Source organism: Marmota flaviventris, chromosome 5 (assembly GCF_047511675.1).
Source record: "Marmota flaviventris isolate mMarFla1 chromosome 5, mMarFla1.hap1, whole genome shotgun sequence".
NCBI lineage: Eukaryota > Metazoa > Chordata > Mammalia > Rodentia > Sciuridae > Marmota > Marmota flaviventris.
Window position 1 is genome coordinate 14,377,470 of NC_092502.1, and position 16,061 is coordinate 14,393,530.

Genomic DNA, 16,061 nt, shown 5'->3' on the forward strand with positions numbered 1-16,061 from the left:
ATTGATTCTTTTGATTTAATTTTAATGGAAGGATTCGAATCTAAATTCATCAAAACTATTTTAGAAATTTGGTGTAACAATATAAAACCCATTTGGCAGATGAGTCCAAGGCTCAAGAAAGAATTAACATCACCATTCCTAACATGTCCACTGAGGACAAAATTGCTGGATTCTGGTTATTTTGAACAATATTTATTATTTCTGATTTGTTTCAAGTTTGTGCATAGGTCAAGGATGGTCACTGAAGAGCATACAGGGACAGCTGGATCTCACGCTGATAGAGCAGGCTGGAGGGACGTGAAGGATTCTACCCAGGCCTGCTGCTGCCATTGCCTGGAACCCAGAGGTGGCCAGAGAGAACCTGAACAGTACCACTGAGTTGTTATATGCTTCGAGAGAAGCCCCAAATAAAAATTTCTAACATGAAATCTTACATTTAAAAATATTACTAGTATAAAAATTGTAAACACTGTCCTAAGTAAAACAACTCCTGGGGCTGATTTAGCCCATGGGCCACAGTTCATAACTTATGTTACTGAGGTCTGTCCCATGCACCTCTTACCCCAAGGTGTGAAGCCTTCAACATCACTCCAACTGAGACTAGGAAAACCAGCAAACCAGTTTTCTTTTTCTTTTTATTTATTTATTTTTTAATTTTTTTTATTGTTGGTTGTTCAAAACATTACATATTTCTTGATATATCATATTTCACACTTTGATTCAAGTGGGTTATGAACTCCCATTTTTACCCCATATACAGATTGCAGAATCACATCAGTTATACATCCATTGATTTACATATTGCCATACTAGTGTCTGTTGTGTTCTGCTGCCTTTCCTATCCTCTACTATCCCCTCTCCCCTCCCCTCCCCTCCCCTCTTCTCTCTCTACCCCCTCTACTGTCATTCATTTCTCCCCCTTGTATTATTTTTCCCTTTCCCCTCACTTCCTCTTGTATGTACTTTTGTATAACCCTGAGGGTCTCCTTCCATTTCCATGCAATTTCCCTTCTCTCTCCCTTTCCCTCCCACCTCTCATCCCTGTTTAATGTTAATCTTCTTCTCATGCTCTTCGTCCCTACTCTGTTCTTAGTTACTCTCCTTATATCAAAGAAGACATTTAGCATTTGTTTTTTAGGGATTGGCTAGCTTCACTTAGCATAATCTGCTCTAATGCCATCCATTTCCCTGCAAATTCTATGATTTTGTCATTTTTTAATGCAGAGTAATACTCCATTGTGTATAAATGTCATATTTTTTTTATCTATTCGTCTATTGAAGGGCATCTAGGTTGGTTCCACAGTCTTGCTATTGTGAATTGTGCTGCTATGAACACCGATGTAGCAGTGTCCCTGTAGCATGCTCTTTTTAGGTCTTTAGGGAATAGACCTAGAAGGGGAATAGCTGGGTCAAATGGTGGCTCCATTCCCAGCTTTCCAAGAAATCTCCATACTGCTTTCCAAATTGGCTGCACCAATTTGCAGTCCCACCAGCAATGTACAAGTGTACCCTTTTCCCCACATCCTCGCCAGCACTTGTTGTTGTTTGACTTCATAATGGCTGCCAATCTTACTGGAGTGAGATGGTATCTTAGGGTGGTTTTGATTTGCATTTCTCTGACTGCTAGAGATGGTGAGCATTTTTTCATGTACTTGTTGATTGACTGCATGTCCTCAAACCAGTTTTCTAGGCCATTCTTTCAGCTAGCATTAGATAACAATCAAAATTAAATCACTAGCACATACATACCACAACATATATATATAGTACCTACCTCTCTGCAATTTCTATCCTATTTACAAATCTATTACTTGAAATTTTTCTCTTCCTCTTGCTGTGTCCCAGTTACAGAATGGCTAACTGAAATGCCTCCTTATGTCTCATATGATCTTCTCAGATCCTGTTAAGTTGGGTATTATTTTCTGTGCAGGTTCATCCTGATTCAGTTGTCTGTAGAAAATTTATATTATCTTAGCTTTAACTCATTTTATTTATGACCCTACTACTTGATTCATGGCATATCTTTCCCATCTCTGATATAAATTTAATTCCATCCTTGACAAACAACAACTGAGCCAAAAACAAGACCGAGCAATAAGCAAAAAAAAAAAAAAAAAAAAAAAAGTTGGAGTTCTCTGACAGAAGCGGCTTCCAATTGTGAACTGACAGAAACATCTTGCCTCTTCCTCTCTCACCACCTCCCCTGCTCAATGGAAAGTTAAAGCACTGCTATCAGGAACCCAGCAGCTTAAAACCGAATGATTATCCACCAAGCCCAATGTCTCCCCCAAGGCCTGCAGATTACACGTGTAATAATCAGGCTGCCCTTGCCAAAAGTAAGGCTTAGTGCTTCATTTTATTTATTGTATTTATTGAATGGAGCCATTGCTTGATAGCCCCTGGGAGCATTAACAAACATGAAAGAAACCACCAAAGGAAAGAAAGAAATATATAAATAACTAAAGACCATGCCACTAAAGTTTATAATCTGGAACGTGCAGTACTGAAATAAAGCACACAGTCTCACCCTCTAAGAGCACTCGGTTCTACTTTAATGTAAGCATTGCTTAATTTGCCAAAAACACTAAAACTTTTAGTCTCATTCAGGTCCATTTGCAAAACATCAATCCTTTCACTTCTTTGCTTGTGAACCCAGCCCCACGTCCATGGGAGAGTCTTAAATTTTGCCTCTGGTTCTATATTTTTTATCAGCTGTGTTTTAATACTGTGATAATTCTATATTTCAGACTCCCATTAATAAAATTCTAAAACAAGCTTCCTCCATAGTCTCTACTACCTGGATTTTTAGGGAACCAAAGCACTCATTAAAATAAGAACATCCTTTTGTTCAGGAACAGACAAGAATGAGGACCTGTGATGTTTTGTTCCATGTCCTTAATTTTTTTCAATCCATGTAACACACTTCACACTCTTATTTGTGTTTCTCTTTCAGATATGCAAGTAGATTTACAAAAATGGCTTAAAAACACAATGTGAAATAATTGTTGCCAAAATGCCTTGAAAATTTGTTCTATTTTATTGGGTTTTTTTCCCCCATTTTGTTTTATTTTTAAGGAATTGAAATAATATTTTCTTTCAGTTACATGAAAATTATTTCCCATGATACTTGACTGGAAAATTATCCTATATCAACCTGAATAGTATAGTCATATATTAATTCATGCATTTTGTGGCTACTTCTTTTACTTATTCTTACTCCTCCTAACTTCTCATTTTTCTTTTTTTTTTTTTTCCTTTTATTTTGGTTCTAGGGATTGGAGTACTTAACCACTGAGCCACATCCCTAACCCTTTTTATTTCTTTATTTTTTTATTTGGAGACAGGACCTCACTAAGTTGCTGAGGCTGGTTTTCAACTGGCGATCCTTTTCCATCAGTCTCTGGAACCTCTGGGATTATAGGCGGGTACCACTGTGCCCGGTTAATTTTTTTTAAGAGCAAAATTCAGAGTCTTTGACTCTGTTCGCAGCTAAAAGCATGGTTTCGGGTCTGTTCTAGGCAATTTCTGTCATTTTTAAATGTGAGACAGAGGAGAAGAAAGCAGTGCATTATGAAGCACAAACCAGATTTACATGGATACAAGAATAACAGCATGGGGTGGAAACAGACACCCACCATCAGGTGTGGTATACATTCATTAAGGGCTACTTGAATGCTGAATTACTGAGGATCTTTTGGAAGAGAAAGGAGGGAGACTTAAGAAACTCAACTTCTATTGCAAAAATGAACGTACCTTGGTTGGCAGAACAAAGCACCTGTGTGTGCTGATGCACCACGGACACCAACACAGTACAGCACTCCACCAAGAGGACTCACAATCTAATAGAACCTGTGTTCCACGAACACACTTTACACAAATCCATTATGTGCTGACAGCCAGATTGTGCCATAAGTGCATTTTGGGAAATGCAATGGAATTAACCCAACATTTATATTTTCAACCTCAAAATGCATTATGCGAATTATAAATTTCCCAACTGACAGTAGAGGAAAATGAATATTGCTCTTATTTACTTTGGGTGGAAACAGAGAGGACAGGGGAAGAATACATTTCTTAAGGCTTTAACCACTGCCAGATTGAGTTTTCTGTAACTTCTGTAATCCCAATGGCCAAGCTTATTTTCTTTGTCCTTTTATCTTTCTACAGTTTCAAGAAAATAACTGAAACTAGGGTTATGCTGAAAATTAAAAAAATTAAAATCTCAAAGATATTTTTAAGTCCCCAAGGTGAAGGTATTGCCTAAGGGAGTCAAGAATATGCACACTAGAGTTTTACAGTGTGCTCTTTTGCATCTTAAAGGAGGCAATTAGTTATTCTTGTGAATTAGTGACTGCCCCATTTTCTCAGTCAGCTGATACAAAGGGCCTCCAAGAGGACATAGTTTAAATGGAATGTTTATTATTGGAAAAAAAAAAAAAAGCACATGATTCTAATTTAAAGTCCTGGAAAAGCCCTCTGTACAGATGCAGTTGAATTTTACAGAGCAAAATCTTGGCCTAGCTGTTCTTAACTCTCATTTTCATTTCTAGCCAAGCCATTGTTAGCTTCAAGATAGAGTTATGAGAATTTTATCTATTTAAAGCAACCCAACTCAAGCCAGCACAATGCTAATTTCCCAGGTACAGGTTAAGATACAGAGGTTAAGATGCAGAGCTATGAGTGGTGATTAACATTGCAGCATCTATACTACAAAAACAAATAAGTAAATAAGTCATGTTTGTATGCACTGTGACAGGACTGTCAAGTTACCTAGAAGGTCATTTTTGTTACAGCAGCACATAGGAAGCCCAATTAACATTCATCTTGGGAAAAAAAAAAAAAAAAAACTACCAGCAAGGTCAGGGATTTTCTTACATGATTTGGAAGAATGAATAAATATTTTGCATTCTAGGAAAAATAGTTTGTTTCTGAGTTCTGTCTTCATTTGATGAATATGCTTGGCAAAGTCACAATCAGAGCTTTTTTTTTAAATATTTGTTTCAGTTGTAGGTGGACACAATAACCTTTATTTTATTATTAAGTGGTGCCAAGAATCAAACCCACTGCCTCACATGTGCTAGGTGAGCACTTTACCACTGAGCCACAACCCCAGACAACAAGGATAGTTTTTTAAGGGAGCTTTTAAATGAACACTGTGAAAGATATCACGATCTGCCAAACAAATAAACACAGAATCCCTTTATGACCATGTATCCTTAAAACCTAAGCCTGTGTTGAGGGCTTCTTCAAAGTATGGATTCTTGTGACTTCCTTTTCAAGAGAGGCATACCTAAAAGGTTATTGATTTGTTTCTGAAGGACACAGTGTTTATTACGGAGGAAACCATTGCTGGGTACAAGTGTGAGAAATTAATGATGGCTTCGTAAGTGTCCATGCTGTGGTGTGGAACCAGTGGGGCAACTGTCAATCTATATGATAATACATTCCCAAACTTCATAAAATCAGCGATGTGAAAAAGCATTGATTTCTTTGTGAACTAAACAGAATTTGTCAGACAGAAAGAGCAAGAAGTTTACTGAAGTTAAAACCCAGCCTGCAGAATTGCTTATATCTCACTTTTTATCTGCTTAAAGAGTTTATGATGTGACATGTAAAATGTCTTATTTTATATTTGACCAAAAAATGAGAATAGAACATGCATTAAGTATATAATTTCATACGTGAAATATGAAAAATTAGTAAAAAAGAGGAAAGAAGAGCCATTGTACCTATACATTTAAAAATAACTATCATCTACCCTGAACTCTGGCTTTTAAATACCTTTTTTGGGCTTTGCCAGATGCACTCATATATAGAATTGTACATTTTTCTTTAGGCAAATCTGATTGTGTTGTAACTAGCATTACAGGAAAAAAAATATTCAAGATGTTGAAGCTAAGGGCTTATTTAAATGTAGGAATTGGCATAGATTCCCTTAAAGTAAAAATTTTTCAAATATGATGTTTCAAATAATATGCTGTAAAAGAAACTCTTATTGTTCTACCAAATATATGATTAATTACACACTTATGCCCTAATCAATAGCAGTTCTAGGAAAATTCAAGGAAAGAGTTTTTTGGTTTCATTGGAAAGCTTCAATAACTGGTTGAATTTTTAAGTATTTATATTTATATAGCTATAGATAGATATAACTTAAAAGAAGAGGATACAGACTCTATAAATATGTACAAAGAGCCCTATAGACATGGTTCCCTGTATATATGTGAAAATGCAACAGTGGGAGATTTGCTAAAAATGCCTTATTTAGATTGGGCTGTAAATTCTTGGATAACACGTGATTTTATTTATTGTGCAGTCAAATGGCCTCCCTTTAAATAGTAACTGACATGCACTGAAGTTGAAAAAAGACATCCGTAAATGAATTCAATGTATGCCTTCATGGAAACTTATAAAAGTAATTTCCTATCAAATGAACACCTTAGACTGTACAATGTGCCAAGTGTCAGAATTTTGTTAAAATTCCAAAGGAGTCGAGTGCAGATTTTTCCTTGAAGAGTACACCTTGATTAGCTACATGAACAGAGGCATAAGATTCAGCCCCTTGTCCCACTGGAGAATAAATTATTTCAGAATTAAAAATAAATCTAAATGTGACGAAGTGGCATCTTTTTAAAATCTATGTGACTTACCCAGGAAATGATATATTTTCAACAGTTTTGAGATTAAATGGTATTTAGCTATGTTTTTGCATTCACAACAAGCTGTCTGCCTGTAAATTTCTTTTTCTTTTTTTTTTTTCAATGAAAGAAGACACTTAAAGCTGCTCTAGCAGAAGTTTATAATATTTTATATAAACATTCTTAACTGATCTATTTGTAAACATTTTAATGGTAATTCTTTTCACAAACACGCAGTCTATTCATAACAAACTGCACAGCATTTGATGTTTTCTTCATAAATCAGCTGTACCTAATGCAATTTATCTTTTTAAAAAATGTATTTGACTAAACACAATTCTGAGTTGCTAGGAAATCTATAAATAAGCACCTTATCTCTTTAATGACTTGCTTAGGCTTCCCTATATTTACTGCTTAATGATCAGAAGAATTTAATTTTCAAAGTTTCATTAAAACCCACCTACAAAGCTGATGGACAGGCAACAGCGATTTGTGATAGAAGACGTGGGAAGCCATTAACCTACATAGGTACCAAGGGGAAAAGTAAGTGCGGCAAAGAGTTTTCTGAAGACAAGCCTCTTCCTATTTGTCATTATTAAACTCCAGAGCATGAGTTCTAAGTTTGATCTTCAATACGGATATGAGGCATTGCTGCCTGGAAATGAAAGTCTCAGATAAGGTAGGATTCTGAAGAGATCTTCATGAAAAAAATAACCCAGGTTGCCATTTTCTGGGAAGGGGAAATCAATACGAAGACCTAGAAACTGGTAGAGAGAGGACATTCTCCAGGTACAGGTCATAGTTTATCAAGCTGCCTCTTTTGCCATGTAATTTACTTGCTAATAAGACCCACTGACTATACCTGAATATCATGTTATCATCAAAATGTGATTTTCTAATTCTCTTCTCATTTCTTGTGTGCTTGAGGGCTGCTGGCTTATTTCCCCCAGCTCAGACTGGGTAAGACAAGGTCGATTTAAATGAAAATGAATGGTTTTGTTATGCCTCTTTATTAGAAGACAAAAATACATCCCAAGCCCCACGTCCTGCAGTGCATGGAACATTCAAAGGTATTTACGAAGTGGACCTACCGTTCTCATCATCTGACTTATTTTCGTTGTCTGAATCAGTGAGAGTAAGGGCTGAGTTTTCACGACTGGACAGGCCGGAACTGCGCCTGGATTTTATCCCTCTCCCCCACAATCTGATGGCATGTTCGGGAGACATCCCTCCCTCGGTGTCAGAGTCGGCGTCAGACCCCGTGCTCAGGGAGTAGCCCTGGTGAAGGATCCCCATGTCGGAACAGTAGCCACTTCGGTGCGGGGAGGGCTCACAGATCCCCAGTTCTGCAAGGGTGAAGTTAGTTCCTAGAGGGACAGCGACAGAGACAGGGATTAAAATGTGTGTAATGTTCTATAAAGTTAAATGCATTGTTACACAAAAAAGCAAATGTCTAATTTGCCACTGTATATGGAAACAGATCTTAGGCGTATTTCAGGATTTTGGGATAAATTTGAAAACAACAAGTAAAAAAAAAAAAAAATGTCAATCTTATGACAGACTACTCAGTTTTCATTTCAAAGATTTTTAGGCATTTTGACATTGTCATCTAAGAAGCACCACGTAGATAAATAAGCATCGTACTTATCATAATGGCTGTTATTCTACCAAGCATTTTCTTGGGCATCTTTCACTCATTTTTATATCTTTAAGAAAACGGAGGGCTAGAGAATTTAATTGAAGGTCATCCATTTAGATGGTGGTGAAACCTAAATCCAATCCACATGCGGTATGTGTGTGTGTGTGTGTGTGTGTGTGTGATAAAACTTTAACCTTCTAATCAATATAAGTGAGGGCTGAAAGAGCTAGAAGCCAGTCATAGCATTACAATGACTACAGGTTCATTGGTGGAAAGTCTGTTAACTCTGTGAGCCTGTTTTGTTATCTGTTAAATCTGGGTATTAATCCCCTTACATTTCTCAAAGCATCACTGTGCCTCTTGTGTGACAATATATGCCAAGCAGTTTTTATTTTTAATAAATCTATGTGACATGTTACTGAAATCAGCATCTAAAGGAGGAAGAATGGTCCTTTTATTTTCAAATGGCATCAAATAACTTATCTTGGGTAACAAAATTTAAGACCACCAGTAGGCTTCCCCTGTGAAAAATGAATATGTGTATCTGAGGGATGAATCCACAGGTTGATGGGAAGCAAAAGAAACAGGCATGCATTGGAAACTTGGGCTGCTGAGTAGGCACTTGGCCAGATCCTTCATATACTTTATCTCGTTTAAATCTCATAGTAGCCCAGAAACTGTTGTTATCACCAATCTACAAAGAGAGGTTGAATGAGGTATATCAGGTCACACTTGGGCCAGGGGCAGATCCTGGATTCACCTCTATATTCCCTGACCCTGAGCTTTTTCTGTGGTGTCAAGCAGTCTCCATCAATAGCTAACCTAGCAACATATTTCTGCACATTCAATGCCCTGTTTTGTTGTGTGCTTTACTATTCAGCTTCATGAAAAGATATTTAAAGGTTTTATGAAAATTGAATGGAATCATGAAGCCCCCTGTATTTGATGACATATAAAGTGAAAAAAAAATCCACTTCCATGCTGTGAGTGGTGAAAATCTTATAAATAACACCAAATCTGGGTGTTGACCCTCTCCCTCTGTATATTTTTTTCAATTTAGGGCCATTTCTATCATTCACATCTCCAAACCTGAGACAGAAATCTATGATAATTAATAATATTAATGATACTCTATGAAAATCCACATACATAACATTTTTCAGCTTTTATTTTAAGAAGCACAATACGACTGTTTACATTTAGTGTGACTTTAATTTTAATAGGCATACTTTTATTCTAGGATTTTACACTTCTGTCTTCATTGTATGCTGATCTCCCCTTTATTTAAATGTGCAAGTGGAAGGAAACCCACTTCCATTCATAACTGTCTCTACAGAGAGTCTTATTCACTGGAGAGCCAACCTAAGCAGACTCCTGTCTGCACAGGGTGATCTCCCTCTATCTGTGCCTTCCGCACAGTGCTCAGGGTTTCTGTTTATTCTCTGCACATAGTTTATCAGGCTGGTTGAAATTCTCTGCCTGGTGCACTCAGTTCCTGTTTGCATTCTTGCTAATTGGGTATTGTTTCATAATTGTGCACTAAAATTCATATTTCAGTCTCATCAGCTATAAAAGAGAAGGTACCAAGTTCATGTATAACTGATATTACGAGGCCTTTCTACTGCTGCTTTCCTCATTCTGAATTAGAAAAAAGTTGTGTTGATTAGTATTAACATTGTCTCATCTTCAGAGTTCATGAAGTGTATTTCTTTAGTTCTTTTCCATAGATGAAAATGATTTAAACAAAAACATGCTTTTTATTGTATTCTTTAGGTCATAATTTTTAGCTATATAATTCCACATAAAAAAGTGGGTACTTGTTAAGTACCTTACACTTTACTTACAATTTCTCCTAATCTCATTATCTAGCCCAAGTTGCAAAAACCTTCTGGGATAAAAGAAACAGTTATTTGAGGAAAGGTGCCTCTTTCAGAGCATACCACGTGTCCCTGACCTGAGTACCTCTGGTAATAGGCAATAGTGGGCCCCGGCCAAGGGAAACCGTAGAATGAATAGGTGTCCCTTTGGTTTTCCAAATTTATTCCATGATAAGAAATTCACCTGATTATTTTTCTGTTGAAACAAACTTGCACTCATCAGGTTAAAAAAAATGTAGAAATTTTAAAAGTTAGCCAAGAAAAAGTACACCTTTAGATTCCAAGCCACAAATGAGCAGCATTGTAAAGAAAACTGCGGGTCCTGCATCAAATTCACAGGGAGAAAGCAAATGAGCAAGTTCAAATCCTCTTATAGAAAAGGGTATTTTTTTTCTTCTCTTCTCTAAAACCAAAATCGTTTCCTCAAAAAATAATCTTAGAAACTCATTTTCATCCTCCATTTTCCATCTTCATTTTCAAACAATACCATCTCTCCCCAGTGCTGAATTCTGCATCCCCCCACCCCTGACAATCCCTAATTTGGTCATCTTTCTGTTCTCCACTGATAGAAAAATATAAGAACTCCATTCTAATTTCCCAGAACTGACTCTGGGCCAACCCTCACTCAGGTTTGCTGGCTTCCCACAATGGAGCTGGTGAGCCATGCACAGAGCACAGGGGGAAAACTGGTCTATCATTTATTAAATCATTCAACAAATATTTATTGTTCCTAGTGCTGTGCTAGGCATTGGGGATATAACTGTGAGCATTATAAAAATACAGTCTATGACATTTACAGTCAAATGGAGAAAGAGACATTAATCAAAGAATCACATAAACAAAGTGCAATCTATAAGGTAATAAATATTATATAGGATAAGGACATAGAGCCATGAAAGGTCATCGAGGACCCAGCCTTTAATACTTTCAACGCTGGTCCACCAACTGTTCATCTAGTATGGGGTGAAAACTTGGGGACACTGCAAGTCTGCTCCATTGGGAAGCTCTTATGGCCCCTCAGTTCTGACCTTACCCAGGTTTTCCAAATATTCTACTATTTGAATTGATTTTAGACAACTGTATTTCAGGTAGTTCATCTAACAGCACCAAACCCCATGTCACACACTTGAGCTCAGAATAGAAAAGACTGTGGGGGAAATTTTAATACTATGTCAACTTATTTTTTTTCCACTTACTTTGCTCATTGATAGAAGACTGATTTTGCTCTAATTCATCTTGTGTAATTATGTCTTTATTAAACTCCAGGGCAGCTTTGAATGGAAGAGAGAGACCAGTCATTGTGTGATTCTCCAAGCTAATATTTCTAGTGGAAAGCAGTCAATACTTCATTCCTTCTTTACTGTCTTGCAGAAAGATACATAGGAGGCACAGTATTTCAGTATCAAGGAACATGTTCACCCTCTACCTGCCTACAACCTCCCTGACCCTGTTGATTAAAGTGGATGTAGACGACGTGCCAAATTCATTTACTTTCAGGTATATGTTTTATGGCTACTGCCAGTAAGTCGCCCATGTGGCCCCTATTATGATATAGAGGCCAAGTCAATAATTCTATACATGATGATCACACAAAACCTATGATAATTACATCATGCAATTTTAGTAAGATGTTGGGAGAAAATGCTAATGCCTGAAAACTGTGATATGGTCAAGACGAACACCAGTCTTTAAAAGTTACTCTGTTGATAATTCTCTTTGACTTTAGGATGCCTTTCCTCAATTATAACCTCAACATAAAATCCAGGTCTTCTTCACAACATTTTTAGAGAGAAATTTAGCAAGAGATAACAAAAGTTGTCCTTTGACCCAGTAATTCTATTTAGGGACACAAGTCCAAGGAAGGATATGTGAGTGCCTTGTGATCTTGGCTTTATTTTCTAAGTTTTCACCAGTTTCTTACACTTTGAAATAACCTTTAAGTAGGAGAAGCACATATGTAGCTAAGTCAGAATTATCACATCATGGTAATACCAGGGTATACAAATAGCGCTGAAAATGTCAGGATTTGAGCAGACTTTCTACTACAAGGGCAAGAAGATAAAGGAAACTGTAGTAATGGGTGGAATATAATATAAGACACTATTATTTGAATGTTACTCTCTAAGGCCCCAAAAAATTGACAAGAAATTTTACAGGTGGACATAAAAGCTGTTGCAACACTCAGACAGTCACTGAAGACCACTTTTAAAATTAACCCCTATCCACCCGTGTTCACTTACTAGTGGCAGCAGTCACCATATCAATACCTATGTCACCAACTTCTTCCTGATAGCAGTGGAGAATGGTGCCAAATGAGAAATCAACTGCACAGCTTATAAAATGCAGATATTCATAAAGTCAACAAAATGATGGTAGAAAAACACCAGGACCACAAGCAAGGTGACAGAATCAAGATCTAACAAAATTAAGGCAATTCAACAAGAGAAAATGGAAATGATGTTATTGGATAATGAAGAGGACTTCAAAAGACAATCTGATAAACTTGTTTCTGGAGGCAGATAACATATCCCACTTGTCTCTACTCCTCCCATTCAGTAAAGCTAAAACCCTTGGACATTACATATAAAAGCCACATGAGATCCTGAGAGGGGGAAAAAGAGGAAGGCAGACCTAGTAAGGTCTGGGGCCTCAGGAACTATATGGAGAGCTCTGTGGGTTTTCCTTTTGCCTCGTGAATCCTAGACTTTGTGGTGGAAAGATTGCAAACTGGAGACAACAATCGGAGCAGATAAAATACTCCCAAACTACAGGTTTCTGTAACACGGGTCCCACTCTTACGCCTCTTCAAATGTGCCAGGATAGAATTAAAAATAATGAAGTGGGGGGTCAGAACATCCATCTTTACCCAGTAGTCATGAATCTCTCCCGATTGCTCCCAGTCGTGTTAGAGGCAGCCGTGAGGGGATCCTGTCCTCCTATCCCCACTCCTTTCTCTCCCTGTGGGTGTCAGAGGAGGCTGCAGGTTAAATTTCACCTCTCTGGTGGGAAGAGGCCTCGAGTGCAATGTCAGCAGGCTCCCCTCTCTCTCCCAGGTATCTGCGGTGGCCTGGCTGGGAGGTTTCACCCAACCCCACCCAGGCAACAGGGAGATAGCCTTCCCCAGTCGCTCACCCTGCTGTCCTGGCAAGGCACACCTGATCCAGGACTTCCACCTCTATCTGTAGTCACATTGCGGCGTCCCATTGGCGCAGTGCCAGAGGAGGCCCCTGAAGCAGAAGACCTAAGATCCAGAGTTTCACAGCAGGGTACCTCCATGCATCAGCCTACAGTAAAAGTCTCAACTTAAATGAGGAACAATAATAATGTAAACAGAAGGTTCATAAGGAGCCCCTAGGAAAACTAATGAATCCATCCAATAACTTTCTTTTTCTTTTTCTTTCTTTTTAAAAATTTTTTGCTAAAACTGACCCTCTATAATTATGCTGCAAAATGCAAAACTTCATCAAAAAATGGAACATTGTATAATCACACAAGTTTATAAAAAAATGTATTATGCCCCACCCCAAGATTCTTAATCTTTACCTTTTAAAAACAATATTGCACAGTTGGAATAGTATTAGGTATCAACTAAAATATATTTTTGAATATCAGGTTTGGTTTTTGAAGATAAAGTTGCAATGAATTATTTTCACTATTTAATATAAATTATTGGTTGTTTTAAACATTAATTCCTTTCTTAGGGGAATTTTTTTCCAGGATCATTTATCCTAAAACAAAGAGAATCTCTTGTAAACAAACATGGGTCACTTTTCTTGAGTAAATGTTAGATTCTACATTTTAAAGCCAGGAATAAATGTAGACTATAAATTTGCTACACAGTGTTTAAGAAAAAGGTACAAATCTTACAATGTAGTCCTTTTAATCAAAGTAATTGAAGTAATTTGACCTGATGCCTTTGCTTTTGTCAAATGGAATATTTTCTAGAAAAACATGGCAATTATAGGTGATAAAATATAATTTTTATTTGTTTGATTAATCAAACGTATTGCCAAATTGTTACTCTATATTAAATATGAATACCTTATATTTAAATGTGGAGCAATTGTAGATATGTATGAGTGATACAAAATAATCAGTCTTAAACAATACCAACATTATCTAAAGCATTGTTTTCATACAAATTTAAACAACTATGTATTTGTATATGCAGTGATCACAATTTTGCAAGCTACTGAGGAAACTACTTATAAATTCTAATGTTTTATGCTTGTATATACTAAAATTCTTCACGTAAACTCTCTTAATGCTCTTCTAAAGTTCATCTGCTTTTACACATTCAAATATTTTCCCAAATGTTGACAAAACTGTTCAGCAAAAATCCCATAGCTTAAAACTACAGAGTGGTGTACACGCATTACTATTCATAAAAATTTAAGCCAAATATTTATGTTTTAAAACTATGCTTTAGGAATCACAATTTTCTTTTATATATTATAACTAAAATATTAATGCTTTTATGTTTCTAAATGTTTAGACTAATTGTTTTAATCTATATAAATGTCTGATGTGTGAAGACTTTTACAAGATCTGTTTAACTAGAAACATTCTGATGTAAGCAAACATACTCCAAATCACAGAATGACCAATATGGTTAGCAAAGCAGGACAGTTTCTAGTGTCACAGGTTTTCACATAAACTGTGTAACTCTCAAAGAGAAAAAATGGTGGCATTCTGCTTTGAGATGGTGGCATTTTCCTATTCCAACCTGAGAAAAGCCCAAATTAGAAAATCCAAAAGCAGTTACAACAAGGTCTTTTCTGAACAACGGGCAGTTCACAAATAGAAATGAATTCAGGAACCACTACCTAGGGACTCTTTCTGCTGTCAGAAATTCTGAGACTGGAAAGATCAATCCCAGCATTAAAAATGATACCAATCAGTTTCTGTATGCAAATGCAGCATTCAACTGACCATACAAGGCTCTGCCTCTGAAACTTACACTCAGAGGTAAGAAAAGGAAAGTTGTAAGTTAGGGGATCAGGCTAGCTGTCCAATGTTTCAGAATGACTACTGCATTAACTGGCATCTGCTAAGGTCTTTGCAACATAGCAGGCACAGTCCTAAATGTTTTCATGTCAAGTTGTCCAGATAATTAGAACAGTACTATAAAATAGTATGTATTTTAGTATATAACAATAGTATAAACAAGGGTTAAGTCAACCATAATAATTTTAAAATTAACTGCTTCCGCTGAGTCTCCCTTTACACATTTTTACAAAATAGCACCTACCTTCATAGAATCACATAGACTGAGATCAAGCAAGTACAAATTCCTACAACATTGCATGCCACAGAGCAACACTGAGGGCTACTCTGATGATCAGCATTTACAGACAAAGGAAAGTGCTTTATTTCTTGATTATAAGATTACTGACCATTTCTGTTTTTTGCTTGAGTTAATTCAGAAAGTTTGGGAACAACGAATTTCAGTAGGAGTGTGATCATTTCATCTGTTTCCAAGGGGTTGGCACAAAGTTATCCATGTATTGTTGGGTTTTTAAAATTTCTTCTGGATTTATGGAATGATGTTTTTATTTTCATTGGTCATATTATTTATTGTGCCTTTTGTTTCTTTTTTACTAGACTGGATTTTTTTCTCTTTCTACAAAACAAAATTCTGCCTTTTTGATCCTATGTATTGTCTACATAAATTTTTTAGTTTCTCCATTTCTGACTTTATGTATATAAATTATCCCTTTCTTTGAGCTCATTCATTTATTCTTTTCTGCACCCTTAATATTTGATTCTTTGTCTTTGTGTTCAACCATGCTTCATTTTCTAGTATTTTGAGGGAGGTGGGGTGGGAAGGACCTGGGATCGAACCCAATAATGGTTAACCACCAATCTACATGCCCAGCCCATTCTATTTATTTATTTATTTATTTA

General features: G+C 36.7%; 1 protein-coding gene across 6 annotated transcripts in view; it reads right to left on the reverse strand.

Annotated features, from left to right (window-relative positions):
- Tenm2 (teneurin transmembrane protein 2) overlaps window positions 1-16,061 on the reverse strand; it is an 892,009-nt gene that overhangs the window by 806,013 nt on the left and 69,935 nt on the right. For 4 of the 6 annotated variants that reach the window (XM_027938624.2, XM_027938623.2, XM_071612000.1 and 1 more), the window contains exon 2: window positions 7,730-8,005. The exons of the other annotated variants lie outside the window; for them this stretch is intronic. In XM_027938624.2, coding sequence (XP_027794425.1) covers window positions 7,730-8,005 — 276 coding nt within the window. The remainder of the gene's footprint in view (window positions 1-7,729; window positions 8,006-16,061) is intronic. 6 annotated transcript variants of the gene reach the window in all.